Raw genomic sequence first — 15,648 nt, 5'->3', positions numbered from 1 at the left:
TACTGTGAGCATGAGGTATATTGCTTTAATTATTACAATCACAATATTCCAATATCACATCCACAATTATGACATCACAACTACGATTATGACATCACAACCACAGCCTTCCCAATGTTTCCCCCACTCAACATGTCAATGAACGAACGCGGAATATTCTCGAAACCACTCGAGGGGGTTTCATGGATCTTGATTTTGCCCTGAAAGATAATTATGGTGATGTAAACTTTATGTAAAGTATATCTGATGCAAATATCATTTTGGTGCTAGCGGATATTATGTAAAGTTTTTCTCTTGTGCATTAAGTTACACCAACATTATTATTGTAATGTTCAAACCTCTTTGATCCACTGTTGCATTTCCACCAAAGCTTCTGGGAATTTATCCTTATATTGTTGCACAAGGAATCCTCTCATAGTGAGCAGTTTGAATACCATCAAGCCTTGCACCATTGTGGCTGTGGGGGGGGGGTTATAGATATGGTTCCATACATAGGTGACTATGGTTACCATGGTTACTTACCCATAGGTGGTTGTTTGGAGTTGTAGGATGTAATGGCTCCGCACACGGCGATTCTTCCACCTTTGTTCATGCAACCCATAATGTCAGACGACAATTGTCCTCCAACCTGCATGTATATAAATCATGTGTAACAAGTTATTTCCATTGTTACATCATAACCAACATTGTCAAAGAAACAATCGATTCCATCAGGTGCCAACTCCTTCAAAGTTTTCGGGTAAAATTTGCAGGTTTTATAATTAAACACTTGGTCGAATCCCAGAGATTTCGCGAACTTTACTTTTTCGTCGCTTCCACAGCACCCGATTACTTTGCAACCCTGTAAGTGTAAACAACAGTTATTCAATGAATGTAACTTTCCTGCATTAGTGCAGCACACCCACCTTTATCTTGGCAATTTGGCCCACCAAGTTACCCACAGCCCCAGCACACCCGTTCACCATCACGGTCTCACCAGCTTGCGGTTTACAAATATCGAGGAACCCGCAATAAGCCGTCATCCTGTTGAATGTAAGTGGTTGATGTTCTGCTATTTTTGCTACCAGGCATAATCTATTAATGGCTCATCTGGTAAAACAATCCTAGTTGATTTCCTACATTTTTATGTGGTCGGGCAAGACTTCATTAGACAATGTGTCTTCCCGATGTCTGACGGAATGTTGGAAATAAACTGCGTTTTATTCCACATAATCCATTATGATCAACCATATCTCACCCTGGCATGCCCAGCGCGCCCAGTGATACGGTTGGGTTTTGTCCTTCATTAACTTTATACCAAACATCAGCATCGGATAACTTGCATATCGTTCGCCAACCACTAAATCCCATTACTTTGCAGCCAACCGGGTACTTCTTGTTCATACTTTTCGTCACTCTACAAATATACGAATGCCATTATAACATACGATATATTGTAATTAACATTCACCTACTTCAACACTTGAAAGCCAATAATTGGAGCGCCGGGAGGGACAGGGTAAGCCCTAATGAACGGGTCCACACTGGCGCACAATGCCTCACCAACAACCTCTAATAAACAATAATAATTAATACTTATCACCCACCAATATCCATCACCCAGTAATACCCATCCATCACCCACTAATACCCATCCATCACCCACTAATATCCATCACCCACTAATACCCATCCATCACCCACTAATACCCATCCATCACCCACTAATACCCATCCATCACCCACTAATACCCATCCATCACCCACTAATACCCATCCATCACCCACTAATACCCATCCATCACCCACTAATATCCATTCATCACCCACTAATACCCATCCATCACCCACTAATACCCATCCATCACCCACTAATACCCATCCATCACCCACTAATATCCATCCATCACCCACTAATACCCATCCATCACCCACTAATACCCATCCATCACCCACTAATACCCATCCATCACCCACTAATACCCATCCATCACCCACTAATACCCATCCATCACCCACTAATACCCATCCATCACCCACGAACCTCCTGCCTTCAAGTTGTCATCGATCTCTTCATCAATAATTTTAAAATCTGTCAACTTTGGCATTCCATCAAATTCCTGGGCTTTGGTAAAATACTTTGAGCGAACCATCGTGATTCCTTGTTCTACAGTTGTGACAAGCCGGACCTAAATCCCTCCTTTATATTGGCCCTGGTTAATCATTGATGAATAGCATGACTTGCTAAACCTCAGCAGACAACGAGGAATTTGTTCGTAACTTGATCCCCATGAACAAACACAATGACTTGCAAAACCCATTGAACCAACGCATCACTTTTCAACATTTATTCCACGACCAATGAACATATAACATTATCAAAGTGTTTCTAGGAAAGTTATTGTTAACTAATATTTTAAAATAAAATAAATGATGAAAATAAAATAAATAATTTCCTAAACATTTTAATTAACAAATTATTATAAAAATTCAAACCCTTCAAATTTATAATTGTCCGACACGAGTGTGTCCGGTAATAATATATTGCCCTCTAGTGTGAATGAGGTGACGTAGGTTTGTGTTCGTGCATTTAGCTCTACCGTCTTCAACGCAACAATCACCCCATCATTGGTCCCAGGAATGAATTTAAACGATGAATATCCTCGTTCCCGATGAGTGGTGTCACCTGTAACATAGATATCTTATACCACAATTGCATTATGACATCACAATAGTCATACCGATTGTTATGACTTGAACAGACGTGAAGTCGTGATTGCATTTGAACAAAATGTTTCCCCCTTGTTGTTGGTCAAGTACATCGTTGTAACGAAGTGAGCTCACTCTGCGTGGGAGGAAGAACCAAGCATTGTGTATTTTACTCCATGCACAACTCTCGTGGATGATGTAGCCTGTAAATCACAACGATTGATTGTAGGGCAATGCAGTCAATATAACGCGGGTGTTCTGTTTCATACACCTCGTGCTCGCTTACAAGTTATCCTGTATTGTAGGTAATTGTTTACCCCTATAGTGAAAAACAAATAATGAATATTGAGTCATATCAGTCAATTTGGACAACCCATTAGTGACCACTGGGGTTGGAGCATTCTAAGTGTCTTGCCCAAGGACACATACGCTCACAATGGTAGCAGCATCGTGCCTTGAAGCTCGGGCCCATCCATCATGCCACAAACCCAATACCTGATGAAAGATGACCAGACGCTCGCTGCATTGATCGGTAATTTGTCGTCCAATCAAAATGTCGCACTGCTCCCTGTATTATGTTGTTAACATAGATACAATATATCATTTATAGAAATCTTACATATTTATCGATTGTTTTCACCCATTGTGGATCCCTATGCATGAATACCCCATGTCTTGTTGTCCATTCCTTACCTGCAGCCCCAACAATCAACGTCTCGCCTTTGATTGTCATCCATTCACCTTTAAACCCTATAACATAGAAACAACATAATATAACATACCTTTCAATAGAAATATTATACCTTTTGCTTTTGTCCCATCCCCATCTGATAATATTACCCATGGTGCAATGCGGTTCCCGATCACATGATAAACAATCCCTGTGCGATCGTCCACGACCAATACTTTCCCGTCGAACACAACCATTTCCGACATCTCCATGCCTCGCCCACTGTGATATATGATGTCTATGTTTATCAACTCATGGCCCCCTTACCCCACCTACTGGTTGGAATATCCCGACACGATTTCAACTGCATCAACATCATCCTGTTCCCACTTGATAGAGATAGAGAGCGTTCGATTGTTGAAACTTAACCAACCATATCGAATATAACTTCGCCACTCATATGTTTTGTTACCAGCTATAGAAATAATATATAAGTAAGTAGAAACAATATTTCTTACAAGTTACATCTTGATGAAACATCCATGTCGGTAATCATCCCAATACGCATTGTCATCCCTTGTGATGTCACAATGGGTCTTGTAAGTGGATAAGTGGTATTGTATGATGTCACTTTTTGTAATCTTTGAACCTCTGTTACAAAACAATGTATAAGTTCGCGAACACTTCCTTTACACGACAAACTGAACCTGTATGTTGACCTCCCATGGTTGGGGCTGGGTGGGTTGTGTAATATGAGAACGATAAAAAACAAATAATGAATATTAAAGCAACGATGATTGGTCGGCGTTTAAACGTGATTGCTCCTTTTGTTTTACCAGCTGTGTGAATAAGGTGGTTAGTTTACGTTAGTGACGTCATATTTAACCATTATTTACCCCTTGAAAATACTGGAACATCTATTTTTGTTCGCCACGCTTCTACGTCCACGTCAGCAGAAGCAAACGAGGAAAAACTAACGCTTTTATACATCATACACCTTACTCTTACGTCACAAACGATTAATTGCGAATTTTTACTATACTAGAACCAAGTTACAACCGGCGATTGTTATTGCTTGTGACGTCATAGATAAAACTGCGTCACCGCAACGCAGTGTTGCCGAGTGAAATAAAACTTTGCAAATTACTCCACGTGTAATGTAATAAACGATACAAACTATTTTAAATGATGTTTTAATTGAATCATCTACTTGAAAACTTGTTAAAAACGTTAAAAAATCGAGATTTTTATATTTATGATGTAACACATGGATATCACGTGATTTCCACGGTTGACTTCACACAGATCGAATCAACTTCATAGTTGTTACGTCATGGCTGAGATTAGTACATCATCGGATGACGTAACAAAGGCATCAACAGAAGCTGTTGTGACGTTCCAATCCTTAGGCGTCGTCGATGTTTTGTGCGAAACATGCGACAAACTGGGATGGAAGAAGCCATCGAAGATACAAGAAGAGGCGATACCTGTTGCGTTACAGGGAAACGATGTGATCGGGCTGGCGGAGACCGGATCTGGGAAAACGGGAGCTTTTTGCATTCCTGTGTTACAAGCTTTGTTGGAGAATCCACAGCGGCTGTTTGCATTGGTGTTGACGCCTACAAGGGAATTGGCGTTTCAAATTGAGGAACAATTTAAAGCATTGGGTTCGGCAATTGGTATCAAAACATGCGTTGTAGTTGGGGGAGTTGACATGATGGGTCAACAAATTATATTGGCAAAGAAACCTCATGTGGTCGTGGCAACCCCTGGTAGGCTTGTTGACCATCTTGAAAAGACAAAAGGCTTCACGTTGCGTTCGATCAAGTTTCTAGTGTTAGATGAAGCTGACAGGATTCTTAATATGGACTTTGAAAGCGAACTTGACACAATACTAAAAGTTATCCCGCGCGAACGAAGAACTTTCTTGTTTTCTGCCACGATGACGGGGAAAGTGAAAAAGTTGCAACGAGCTGCATTGTCCAAACCTGTGAAATGTGCAGTGAATAACAAATACCACACCGTGGATAAACTGTTCCAATATTATCTGTTCCTTCCATCCAAGGATAAAGATTGTTATCTTGCAGCTGTCGTGAATGAACTGGCAGGCAACGCGATGATCATATTCTGTGGTACATGCGCAAACACACAACGCACAGCGCTAATATTGCGCAATCTCGGAATATCCGCCGTGCCACTCCATGGGCAAATGTCGCAAGCCAAGAGGTTGGGGGCTTTGAATAAATTTAAGAGCGCGACAAAGTCCATCCTCGTGGCGACCGATGTTGCGAGCAGGGGGCTTGACATCCCTCATGTGGACGTTGTCATCAACATGGACGTACCCGCTCGTTCTAAAGACTACATACATCGGGTCGGACGAACCGCTCGTGCGGGAAGGTTCGGCAAGTCCGTCACATTTGTAACGCAATATGATGTTGAATTGTATCAGAGAATCGAGGAATTGATCGGGAAGAAACTCCCGGAGTACGAGATGGAGCATAATGAGGTGGGGGTGATAACAGTGACCATGAAACCATATAGATGCAGTTATTTTATTTACAATCTGTCTGTATGTCAAAAGAATCTCGATAATCCATTCATAGATTTGAACCGATACTTGTGATACCTTAACAGGGTCATTGGCGCAAGACATATTTTATCTCGAGAATTTTTAACAAAAATCAATGCCCAGTTTACCACGAACGACCACTGGTGAATTTTATTTTTTTATTTACCCAGGTGAAAGTTTTACAAGAGCGAGTTGCTGAAGCGCAACGATTGGCGAGGTTGGAGATGAAGGAGCGGGGATCAAAGAAGAGGGGAGCGGTTGCGAGTGACTCTGAGGAGCTTGCGGATCAAAACATCGGGAAACATAAAATTTACGCAAAGAAAGGAAAAAAGATGAAGAGAAAATAAATTGTTGCAGAATAAAACGTTTTATTTTCAAAACTTGATTTAGGAGGAAAATAAAATTGAGTCATGTGAGGTTGTTGTATAGTTCATATTGTTGAGCTGTGTCTGGATCCGCAGTGCAATGGGCCATGAATAACAGGTTCTGGATCTTATTTTTAATAACCCGTTTAAGATGAATGTTGTTTATCTGTTGTAGTTCATTCGTGACGTATTCACCAAACACTTTGTCTGTGTCTGATGTCATAATAGTCTTTGCGACATCATTAGAATGAGTGGTGACATCATCCGGTTGATTGATGACATCAGTATTTTTAGTTGTGACATCATCATGGATTGTGACATCATCATGAATTGTGACATCATCATTCAATTTTCTTACTTTAACCATCGGGGCAACGTAATCATTTACTCTCTTGTCCCCACCCGGTGGTTGGTTGGCTTGGCAACCATGGTCGGTCAACCATGGTACGGCTCGTTTGGAGCATGTGGCGACATCGAGTGTTGGGCCATCCATGATAGTTTGTTGAAAGTCTAACAACGGCTCGTCGCTGCCCTCGGTGGTGGGCGAGGACACCTGGTGGTGAGAATGTGAGGTTCAAGATTTGTAAACATAGCATGTGTCTTGTATATATGTTTGTGGTGCTGTTTAATATTCTGCTTGATATATTGTTCCAAGCTATTTACAATCAGTCATTATTATATTGCATGCTATACAGTTGTTACACAAATTGAATTTTTGTTGATACCAAACATCTCACATTTTTCATCACCGAACTTTTGATTGAAGGTTTGATCGCCCTAAAAGTTGAAAACTGATTCAAAAAATTCAAAGAATCAAAATAAATCCAGTTGCTGACGCCGGCAGTTTCAATTCTTGATTTCTCTCGTACATATTGCGTACGAAGGCCCCGTATTTTTTGAAACACATTCCCAGCTGTTGGAACAACAGAACATTATTTTTCTCTTCGAATACGACATGTCGATATCTAAGATCGAATTAATTTAAACAACGAAGGGAATTCAAAACAAAACGACAGTAAAACTACTTAATTAAAGGGTGGCTCCCAATAGTAGTTCACATTATCTTTTATTACCTGTTGTTCCAAGAATGTTACCAATATATTGGTAGGCCAGGTTTTTCTGAACTTTATCTTTATATTCTGCCAGATTTTTATCATAAAGGCACGGATGTTGTCTATACAAACTAATTAATTGGTTTGTATTCATCAGCGCCCATTCGAACCTATCTTCCGAACCGTCCATACCTTAGCGTTTATAAATCGCCGTTTAGTAAAATTTTATAACATTAGTCTCTAAACAGGTAATTTCCCCCAGCGAATTCTATCTATTTAGGTTCTTTGCAGCAGCAGGCAGAGGAATGGCAACTACCAGCAAGTATTTTCGGCCATCAAGCCGCAGTTTGGTCAAGATGGCGACCACATGCAACCAAAAGCCGGAAAAAGAAATCTCCTCAAAAATTCCACGTCAAAAGTTAAAAGTTCGATACGAGCCCGAACATTGGGTCCGAACTTTGTCTAATATTCGTGCGATGCGGAGTTCGTTCGACGCCCCGGTAGATATTATGGGGTGCGAGAGATGTACACGCGATGACGTCACTGAGAAGGTTTGTTTACGTTTCACTATGACGTAAAACGACTGTTCTATTTTCAATAAACCCTCTCTTCGTTTTGCAACTGACATGATCAGATCACATGGGACTATACAAAGAAGGCGGAAAAAGTTTTTCCGCTAGAGGCCGTAATTATTTAAATTAAAAAATACGGGAAAAACGAACAAAACAGCACTACAAAGTGTTAATAAGTGTAAAACAAATTAATTAAATAATAAAAATACCTTTCTAAATACATAAAACACTAGTAAGAACATATTTCCCACATTAGGTCGGTTATATACGCCCTTTCGTTGTGTTTATTGTCGTCGGGTCTGTGGTGTAGCGGTTTGCGTGCGGTCGTAAACTCTCTTTGTTTCATTTTTACCGGGTTCGAGTCCCTCACAGTGGAATACTTTTTTATATTTTTTTTTCAAGTTTTTTTTGTTTGACGAGTTTGGGGTTAGGAGTTAGGGGTTAGGGGTTAGGGGTTAGGGGTTAGGAGTTTTCCGTCTTCTCTGTATAGCTCCATGTGATCAGATCAGTGGCATTTTAAGATATTGAAGCCCCCCGCAAGGCTTGTATGTGGGCCCCCTTCTTGATCATGGTAATCCTTTAACTAGTGGCCACCTAAAAATTTGGTTTCAAAATGTTTTATAGGCTTTACTGTTTTCTTTGCGAAAAAAGTCGGGTGTTCGTGTCGAAAATTAACTTTGAAAATTCGCGAGAACATGCTTGGTCACCGTAATTCGCCTGACTTGCGTAAGGTTAACGATTTAATACATCACTATCGCGTGTTAGGTCACAATAGTAATGTATTCCCTACGTTACGAACGTTAAAGCCTTGTTTTTCGCACTGTTTTATGCTAGTAAAAACTTTACCCAAAGCCCTAACTCCCAACCAATAACCCGTAACGAATTACATAATCTGTAACGTAGAAATCAAAATGAACAATACGCATTCTATTATGAAATAATCTAACCTTGGACAAATTTATGACAGCTCGTCTGGAAAATACAGTGACGCAGCACGATTTCGCGCATTTTTAAAATCAGTTTTGACACGAACGCCCAAGTTTTTCCAAAAAAAATTAGACACCGGGTATCAGGGAGACCTAAGGAACATTTTAAAACCAAAATTTTAGGTGGCTACCAGCTAAAGGATTTCCCTTTATCACTATATCTGCTAAATCAATTACTGCAACGCAAATTGTTACATAGGTCTCTTACTAATAAAACGCTGTATAGTACAATGGGGTAAGACAGGACACTTAAGCACATATTGCCAAATATTTCCAAATTCAAAATAGATGACGGTTTTTGGGTAATACCCAAATTAGTACTATCATTCCTTTATTAATTAACAAAAATTTTTAAATAATAATAAAATACACAAGGAGTTATTTAGCGATCCGCACAACAGGTAAAATTTCTCAAATTCGAAAAACACACAGGATAAGATACGTAAATAACACGAAATAATACTGTACGCTTTGAAAATTAAGTCGAAACATTCTTTTTCTTGCCCTACTGTCATAGTTTTTACATTTTATCTATACATTATATTATTGCATAACAATTGGTATTGTTTGAACGACAATGGGTAAATATTGTATCCTACAAAAACTTGTAATAACAGAAAATTGATTATAACTATTGATAAAGTTTTTATTTTTACTACAAATTGGGTATTACTACCCTGTTTTTGACACAAGCCACTTCTTATAAATTATCGCCAAGTGCAAATGAACAAATTTCGAATCTATTTTTACAATATTATCTTTTTATTATATCAGTATCTTATAGTTGAAAAACCCCTGAGGTATAAATTACTAAATTAAAAGCAAATCTTTTAAAGTTTGGCAATAAAAACATACAAAACTACAATGTGGGGAAAGATGGGACTCTAAATTGAAATATATTTACATTAGCAGTATTCCGTAACTTGTAGTTAAACTACCGAGTTAAACAGCTTCTGCTAGTTTCTTTGCCATGTAAACTTCATATATATAACGTTAAACCGATATATTTTGGTTGTTTTCATCTCAAATTAAAGTCATATTGACCCCTGTCTATTTTCTTCATGCTTATATCTCAGTGTTTTTTTTACAAAACTAAAACTAGTTTTATGAGACAAAATCAAACTGTACGAAATATTCAAGGTTGTTTTATGAAGCTATGAAACTAGTTTAATCGTTCGCACACGCAAACTAAAAAAATTCTTCGGCTCTACTATGATTTAGCGAGCATTAAAAAATAGCACCTTACTATTTCGCATTTTTTTACCTGTTCAAAGTATAAACTGTTTCTATTTTACATATTTTTTTTAATATTTAAAAACAGTAATTAGCTTTGACGGGAGTTTTATAAAGTCGTGATAATACTGTCGAATAATTCTGTAACCTTATTTTCCTGATTATCATTAAATGAGGGTCCGTAAAAAAAGGAAAATTAAAAAAAGTCTCGTCTGACAAAGTGACCCATCTTCCCCCACCCTACCATATATTTATTTTAAAAAATGAGTGCATTAATGTCAAAAATTAACTTTGGAAATGAAGAAAAGCATTTTTCGTAACCATAGTACACTACCTCGTATGTGTATATTCTGGTGGCTTATGACGTAATAATCGAACAGTTGTATTGTAATAATATAAGTATTATTACATCATACTTGAAATTCTGACGTCACTATTTAACTATTTTATCATATACTCAACAACAATTAGTGGTTTACCATATTTGTGCTTACAAGTGCAAACACCTGTTTTCTATCGGGTATTATAGTGGGCCCCCCCCCGCGGCTGCGGGTTGATGATACGCCACTAAACTTGATCTTGACGATCGTTTTCGAAAAGATAAATAAGTTTATGTTAAATACCGATAGTTCAACATAATGTTTTAGGAAAAAAGATTTCATATTTTGGTCTCGTTGATGCTATCAAGCCAAACCAAAGATCATGTGACCTTTGCTGCCATGTCACGGCTCATTGAACATGGGCTGACCATCGATTACATCATTGGAACATCAGACGAAAAACTTGGGAGCTTAATTTATCCCGTTGGGTTTTGGAAGGTATGGTTACAACATAGAAATAACATGTGGATTGTTTTTTTTTGGTTTGTAGAAAAAGGTTGGGTACTTGAAACGGGCGTGCATTATGATGAAAGAAGAATTTGGTGGGGACATCCCAAAGTGTGTGGAATCATTAGTGAAGCTACCTGGAGTGGGACCAAAGATGGCGTACCTCACAATGACTTGCGCATGGGGTATTGTTGTCGGGATAGGTGGGTTGTGATGTCATAAAGTAGTGTGGTGTCAACGTGTTATCCGACCAGACGTTGCCATCTTGTGGGAGTCGTATATGTCTTTGGACAATACACTTAACAACAATTGTCTAACCATAAAATATAATGTTTGTTATGGAAGGCGTGGACGTTCATGTTCATCGAGTTTGCAATAGACTGGGTTGGGTTCAAGGAACAAAACAACCAGAACAAACCAGGTTGCAGCTCCAACAATGGTTGCCGAGGTAACATGGCTGGTTGTAATTATGTTCACACATGGCTGGTTGTAATTATGTTTACATACACATTACACACATACACAGGGAGAACTGGAAGGAAATAAATTCTCTGCTTGTTGGGTTCGGACAACAAGTGTGTCTCCCTGTCGCCCCCAAGTGTCAAGAATGCTTAAACAAAAACATTTGTCCGTCAGCGCGATGATATTGGGTATTATGACCTCACAAGTTGATGATTCTACAGTTTATTATTACAGTGAGAACAATGACAGTGAATTACAACTACCTTGATTAGGAATGTACAGTGAGCACCTCATGGTACCAGCGATTAAAATGCAATATATACAAATCTACGAATACTTAGTTCATATCGACATTGATGTACCAACAGTTCTCAACTTAGTTAAAAAATTATAAAATGATCGATTATTGAAGAAGTATGGGGGAGGAAGTTGGTTACAGATTGTTGAAGATAGATTGTCGGTTGTTCCAATTACTTGACGGAGCTGCCTTCTTTTTACTCGACCGAGCCTTGCTTTTCAATGTAGTTAAGTCCATGTTAAGTATATCAGCAGGGGAATCCCCGTTAGGTTGGGGTGCGAGGGGCGTGGTCGGAGGAGGCGTGGCTGTGAATATGATGTCATAAATTACATTGTTACGTCATTACCTACATCGTTATTCATTACGTCATTACTTACATTGTGATGTCACAACTGGTGTCGGTGGTTGGGGCAACGCACCTTCAACATGAACACTTGATGGCGTTACATCACATAACTTGAAAAATCGGTCGGTTTGATCGTCAACGACAAGTAGCTCAACATCGGTACCGGACTCCTTGATTGCCGCAACCAATGATGCATGTCGCTCGTACTCCATGTTTACTCCATTTATCTATCAACAATATACATTGTGATGTCACTACAGCATTGTGACATCATAATACACCATGACCAATATATATTTTACAATCATATTCTAAAATATTTTACCCCATTCAGCATAATGTTTATTCAAGGTTGGCAGAGTCAATTATTAACTAGTAAGCCTTTTATGTTGAAGCTGTTGTTGGGTTTGAGAATGTGATGATGTCATCCAACAAAGCATGATGTCAAAAGCTATATACTTAAACATAGACATCTCATATTTACCTCAATAATTCGATCCCCCGCAAGCAACCCAGCGCGATCCGCCGCCCCCCCTTCATCCACCGAGCGAATGAAACGACCTTGCTTTCCCTTCTCGCTGTGCAAATTAAACCCGAACCCCTGGTCCGATCGAGTCAATTTACACAACCGAGGCCGAGGACCATCAACCTGCCAAGGTTAGTTGTCAACCAAACTTATGTTTTCTAATTGTCGTTGTGTAAAGTGACACACTTAGTGTAGTGGTGTTTATGTTACCTTTTTAATAATTTGTTCTTGTTGCACGGTGTCTTCGTTACCAATCAAACCTTCCGTGATGTCAATGCTGTTTTGCTTGAAATATTGGTTCGCTTCTTCATCGACGACCAACAAGTCAGTTTCTCCCGCTCGTTCCTTTATTCGTGCAACTATCTAAATCAAGAAAATATTTGATGGGTAGTGATGTAATAGTCTGCCAACCTTGTATGTAACTTATTTATCCTCGCATGGGGTAACAACAGTCGTTATAACACGAGTGTTCTGTTTCATACACCTCGTGCCTGCTTACAAGTTACCACGTATGTAACTTATTTATCCTCGCATGAGGGGGGCAACGACAGTCGTTATAACACGAGTGTTCTGTTTCATACACCTCGTACCTGCTTACAAGTTACCACGTATGTAACTTATTTATCCTCGCATGAGGGGGGCAACGACAGTCGTTATAACACGAGTGTTCTGTTTCATACACCTTGTGCCCGCTTACAAGTTACCACGTATGTAACTTTTTGGGTGATTGTTTTTACATTGCCTTCTGGTTAACAGCGTTGAATCCACAAACAAATAAATTCCAATTTAAATACATTCTATCTAAATATCTTCCCAACCTCTTGGTGACTTTCGTTTTCAACGTTCCACCCATTCACGGCAACGACACAATCACCCACACGCAACCCCGCTACTTCGGCTGGGCTACTGGGTTCTACTTTACGGATTTTTTGACCAACTTTTCCTTTTTCCCCATGCAAATGAAACCCGTATCCGTTCGATCCTTGCTCTAAATGATACAACCTCGGCTTGTGAAGAACCGACATCTTGATTGAACTACCAAATATAAATCCAACGAAATAGACGTTGTCACGAAGTTATCTTAACCAACATACGTCATATCCGGGGTGTTTTAAAATTATCGACGCGTTAATTGAATAGAAATAATATATTCTTACTTTCGTTGATAAAAAATCTGGAAGTATTAATTGGAATATTGTTTGGTAGCTTATGTGTTCGGGCGATATTTATATCTGGTTTAAGTTTTACAGATAGTTTTTATCAATTTGTTTTGTTTTCACAACTTAATGGCATGCAGCTAATATTGTGTCGGTGGTCGAATGTTAATATTCGGTAATGCTGTGTGCTGATATAAACTACGCCAGTTTTTATTAAATTAATCAAAAGTAATAAAGTTTTTAGTCATGTTAGCATCCGCCAGACGTCACTGCGGAGCTAGCATAAAATTTAAACGATGACGTCATTAAATTCTTTACTATTGCGTCACAAACCACCACGTTTGTTACGAATTTTAAGATAACTACTACATTTAAAACTTGAATCGAATTAATTGTTACGCAAAAATGCTTGTTAATGACGTCATAATTGTCTTTACTAGAGAGACAATCATCTCGGAATTCAAAATATTTTGCCCGAGGCCTCGAAGCAGTTGTGACGTTTTTATTTTTTATTGATGACGAAATAAAATGATTTAATGAGTTTAAATTGTTACGTAACAAGGGGTGTTTGTTCACTGGGTGTGGTTGAATCATTGAACCATGACGAGTTCATTCAACCGTGTCTCCACGCTTTATCGACCACGAGTTATACTATTTCCATGTTTTCTGTAAAAGAGTTTAAACTCAAGTTAGTAATTGTGACGTCATATTGTAAAGAGAACAATCGTTCCCGCCAAAACCGTTTCTATTATCATATTACAATGGTCATTGTTCGTCATCAATTAGGCTATGTTGTAATAATTGAAGTTTTTCTGTAACAATGCCAGCCATTAAAATGGAATGACGTCACTATGATGTGAACTGTGATGTCATAATTGCCGCACAAAATGTTGGAAACAAAAGCTTTGTTTAAACACTTATTACGTCACAATCAGCATGTTAAGAGCAAAATTTAGTTTAATACCGCGCGGTCGATGCAAATGGTTTAAAATATCGAATACATCAACGAAACGACTTTGACGATAGTTCCCGTCCTAGTGTTACAGTGAATGCTACCGTTGTTACGTCACACAACAAGGTATACCTCCACTGTGACGTCAGGCTCTAGGCATTGTCGCAATTAATTCTAAAATCGAAACAAACTTTTCTACCCAACCAGCTGCACCTCCCTTATGCTTGAAACGCCGTGCACGGAATGTGCGATTCCCTGCTGTATCAACGCTCTATGAAGAAGGCTCTCGTACAACCACGTTTTACCAGCGCGCGCTTTCTCTCTATGATAACCAGCCTTTCTTACGTCATAATCCCCTTTTCTCTTTCGCTGTGAGCAAACAAGAGACATGGACAAGCTTCTATTAGGGCGGAGTCGCTTTTGAAACACCGCTGTAAATTCGCCCAATATAAAGGAACCAACTTTTCAACTACGACGTAAATGTTCACATCTGCCAATCCAAGCTAATATTTAACCGTGGTGACGTAGTATCACGTGACATGACTTCCCGCCATTCTGGTACCCGGCCACGTGGGCCAAACTTTCGGGAAATAGTTTTCATGATTCGACGTCATAGTGATTATGACGTAACCATTGAAAATCTGAAAATTAAAAATGTATTTTTCTCGACGTGTGGATGTGTAGCAGCACGCGCATATAAACGCACACAAATACAAACGCACACACATGCATACAAACACACACACACACAAATACAAACGCGCATACAAACGCACACGACCACGCGCGCGGAAACAGAGGAAACGTCACCCGGATATTTGGAGATTCGACCAATCAAAAACCCCAGTTATTAGTTGCGTATGGTGGTTTGTGACGTCACAGTCTTAGTTTAATGAATTACAATCGAAATGAAATTCAATCGCGAAACTAGGTAACCTATTTTAG

The 15,648-nt window shown here is 39.1% G+C and overlaps 6 protein-coding genes across 9 annotated transcripts; 2 read left to right on the top strand and 4 right to left on the bottom strand.

Moving 5' to 3' along the window:
• Positions 1-9: 9 nt before the first annotated feature.
• On the bottom strand, positions 10-2,284 carry LOC149727460 (prostaglandin reductase 1-like). The gene is made up of 8 exons (XM_089887950.1): positions 2,024-2,284; positions 1,455-1,551; positions 1,238-1,396; positions 906-1,023; positions 686-841; positions 523-628; positions 339-457; positions 10-200 (listed from the first exon to the last, which is right to left on the bottom strand). The coding sequence occupies exons 1-8, from the start codon at positions 2,130-2,132 to the stop codon at positions 87-89; spliced, it is 978 nt and encodes a 325-aa protein (XP_089744076.1). The 5' UTR covers positions 2,133-2,284; the 3' UTR covers positions 10-86.
• Positions 2,285-2,312: 28 nt separating this feature from the next.
• LOC149727459 (apyrase-like) lies at positions 2,313-4,467 on the bottom strand. Of its 4 annotated transcripts, XM_089887937.1 has the most exons (10): positions 4,255-4,464; positions 4,066-4,197; positions 3,884-4,009; positions 3,695-3,833; positions 3,492-3,640; positions 3,308-3,438; positions 3,184-3,256; positions 2,721-2,891; positions 2,476-2,665; positions 2,313-2,368 (listed from the first exon to the last, which is right to left on the bottom strand). In XM_089887937.1, exons 1-10 carry the CDS (start codon positions 4,349-4,351, stop codon positions 2,320-2,322), a joined length of 1,257 nt encoding a protein of 418 aa, XP_089744063.1. In that variant the 5' UTR covers positions 4,352-4,464; the 3' UTR covers positions 2,313-2,319. The 4 variants fall into 4 exon arrangements, with proteins under 4 accessions (XP_089744063.1, XP_089744066.1, XP_089744065.1 ...); XM_089887940.1 differs by lacking the exon at positions 3,184-3,256 and having other exon boundaries at positions 3,382-3,438; positions 4,255-4,467; XM_089887939.1 differs by lacking the exon at positions 3,695-3,833 and having other exon boundaries at positions 3,877-4,009; positions 4,255-4,465.
• Positions 4,468-4,644: 177 nt separating this feature from the next.
• LOC149727458 (putative ATP-dependent RNA helicase DDX47) lies at positions 4,645-6,343 on the top strand. Its single transcript, XM_089887934.1, has 2 exons — positions 4,645-5,864; positions 6,098-6,343. The coding sequence occupies exons 1-2, from the start codon at positions 4,692-4,694 to the stop codon at positions 6,272-6,274; spliced, it is 1,350 nt and encodes a 449-aa protein (XP_089744060.1). The 5' UTR covers positions 4,645-4,691; the 3' UTR covers positions 6,275-6,343.
• On the bottom strand, positions 6,066-7,534 carry LOC149727457 (uncharacterized). Its single transcript, XM_089887952.1, has 3 exons — positions 7,366-7,534; positions 7,030-7,205; positions 6,066-6,845 (listed from the first exon to the last, which is right to left on the bottom strand). The coding sequence occupies exons 1-3, from the start codon at positions 7,532-7,534 to the stop codon at positions 6,336-6,338; spliced, it is 855 nt and encodes a 284-aa protein (XP_089744078.1). The 3' UTR covers positions 6,066-6,335.
• A 115-nt stretch (positions 7,535-7,649) lies between these two features.
• Positions 7,650-11,750, top strand: LOC149727456 (endonuclease III-like protein 1). Its single transcript, XM_089887955.1, has 5 exons — positions 7,650-7,895; positions 10,783-10,953; positions 11,006-11,165; positions 11,308-11,410; positions 11,489-11,750. The coding sequence occupies exons 1-5, from the start codon at positions 7,650-7,652 to the stop codon at positions 11,604-11,606; spliced, it is 798 nt and encodes a 265-aa protein (XP_089744081.1). The 3' UTR covers positions 11,607-11,750.
• On the bottom strand, positions 11,631-14,985 carry LOC149727455 (Na(+)/H(+) exchange regulatory cofactor NHE-RF1-like). Its single transcript, XM_089887951.1, has 6 exons — positions 14,836-14,985; positions 13,413-14,417; positions 12,805-12,957; positions 12,553-12,717; positions 12,100-12,295; positions 11,631-12,027 (listed from the first exon to the last, which is right to left on the bottom strand). The coding sequence occupies exons 2-6, from the start codon at positions 13,617-13,619 to the stop codon at positions 11,858-11,860; spliced, it is 891 nt and encodes a 296-aa protein (XP_089744077.1). The 5' UTR covers positions 13,620-14,417; positions 14,836-14,985; the 3' UTR covers positions 11,631-11,857.
• Positions 14,986-15,648: the final 663 nt, after the last annotated feature.

Source organism: Ciona robusta, chromosome 11 (assembly GCF_009617815.1).
Source record: "Ciona robusta chromosome 11, ASM961781v2".
NCBI lineage: Eukaryota > Metazoa > Chordata > Ascidiacea > Phlebobranchia > Cionidae > Ciona > Ciona robusta.
This window is presented reverse-complemented; position numbering and strand designations above follow the sequence as displayed.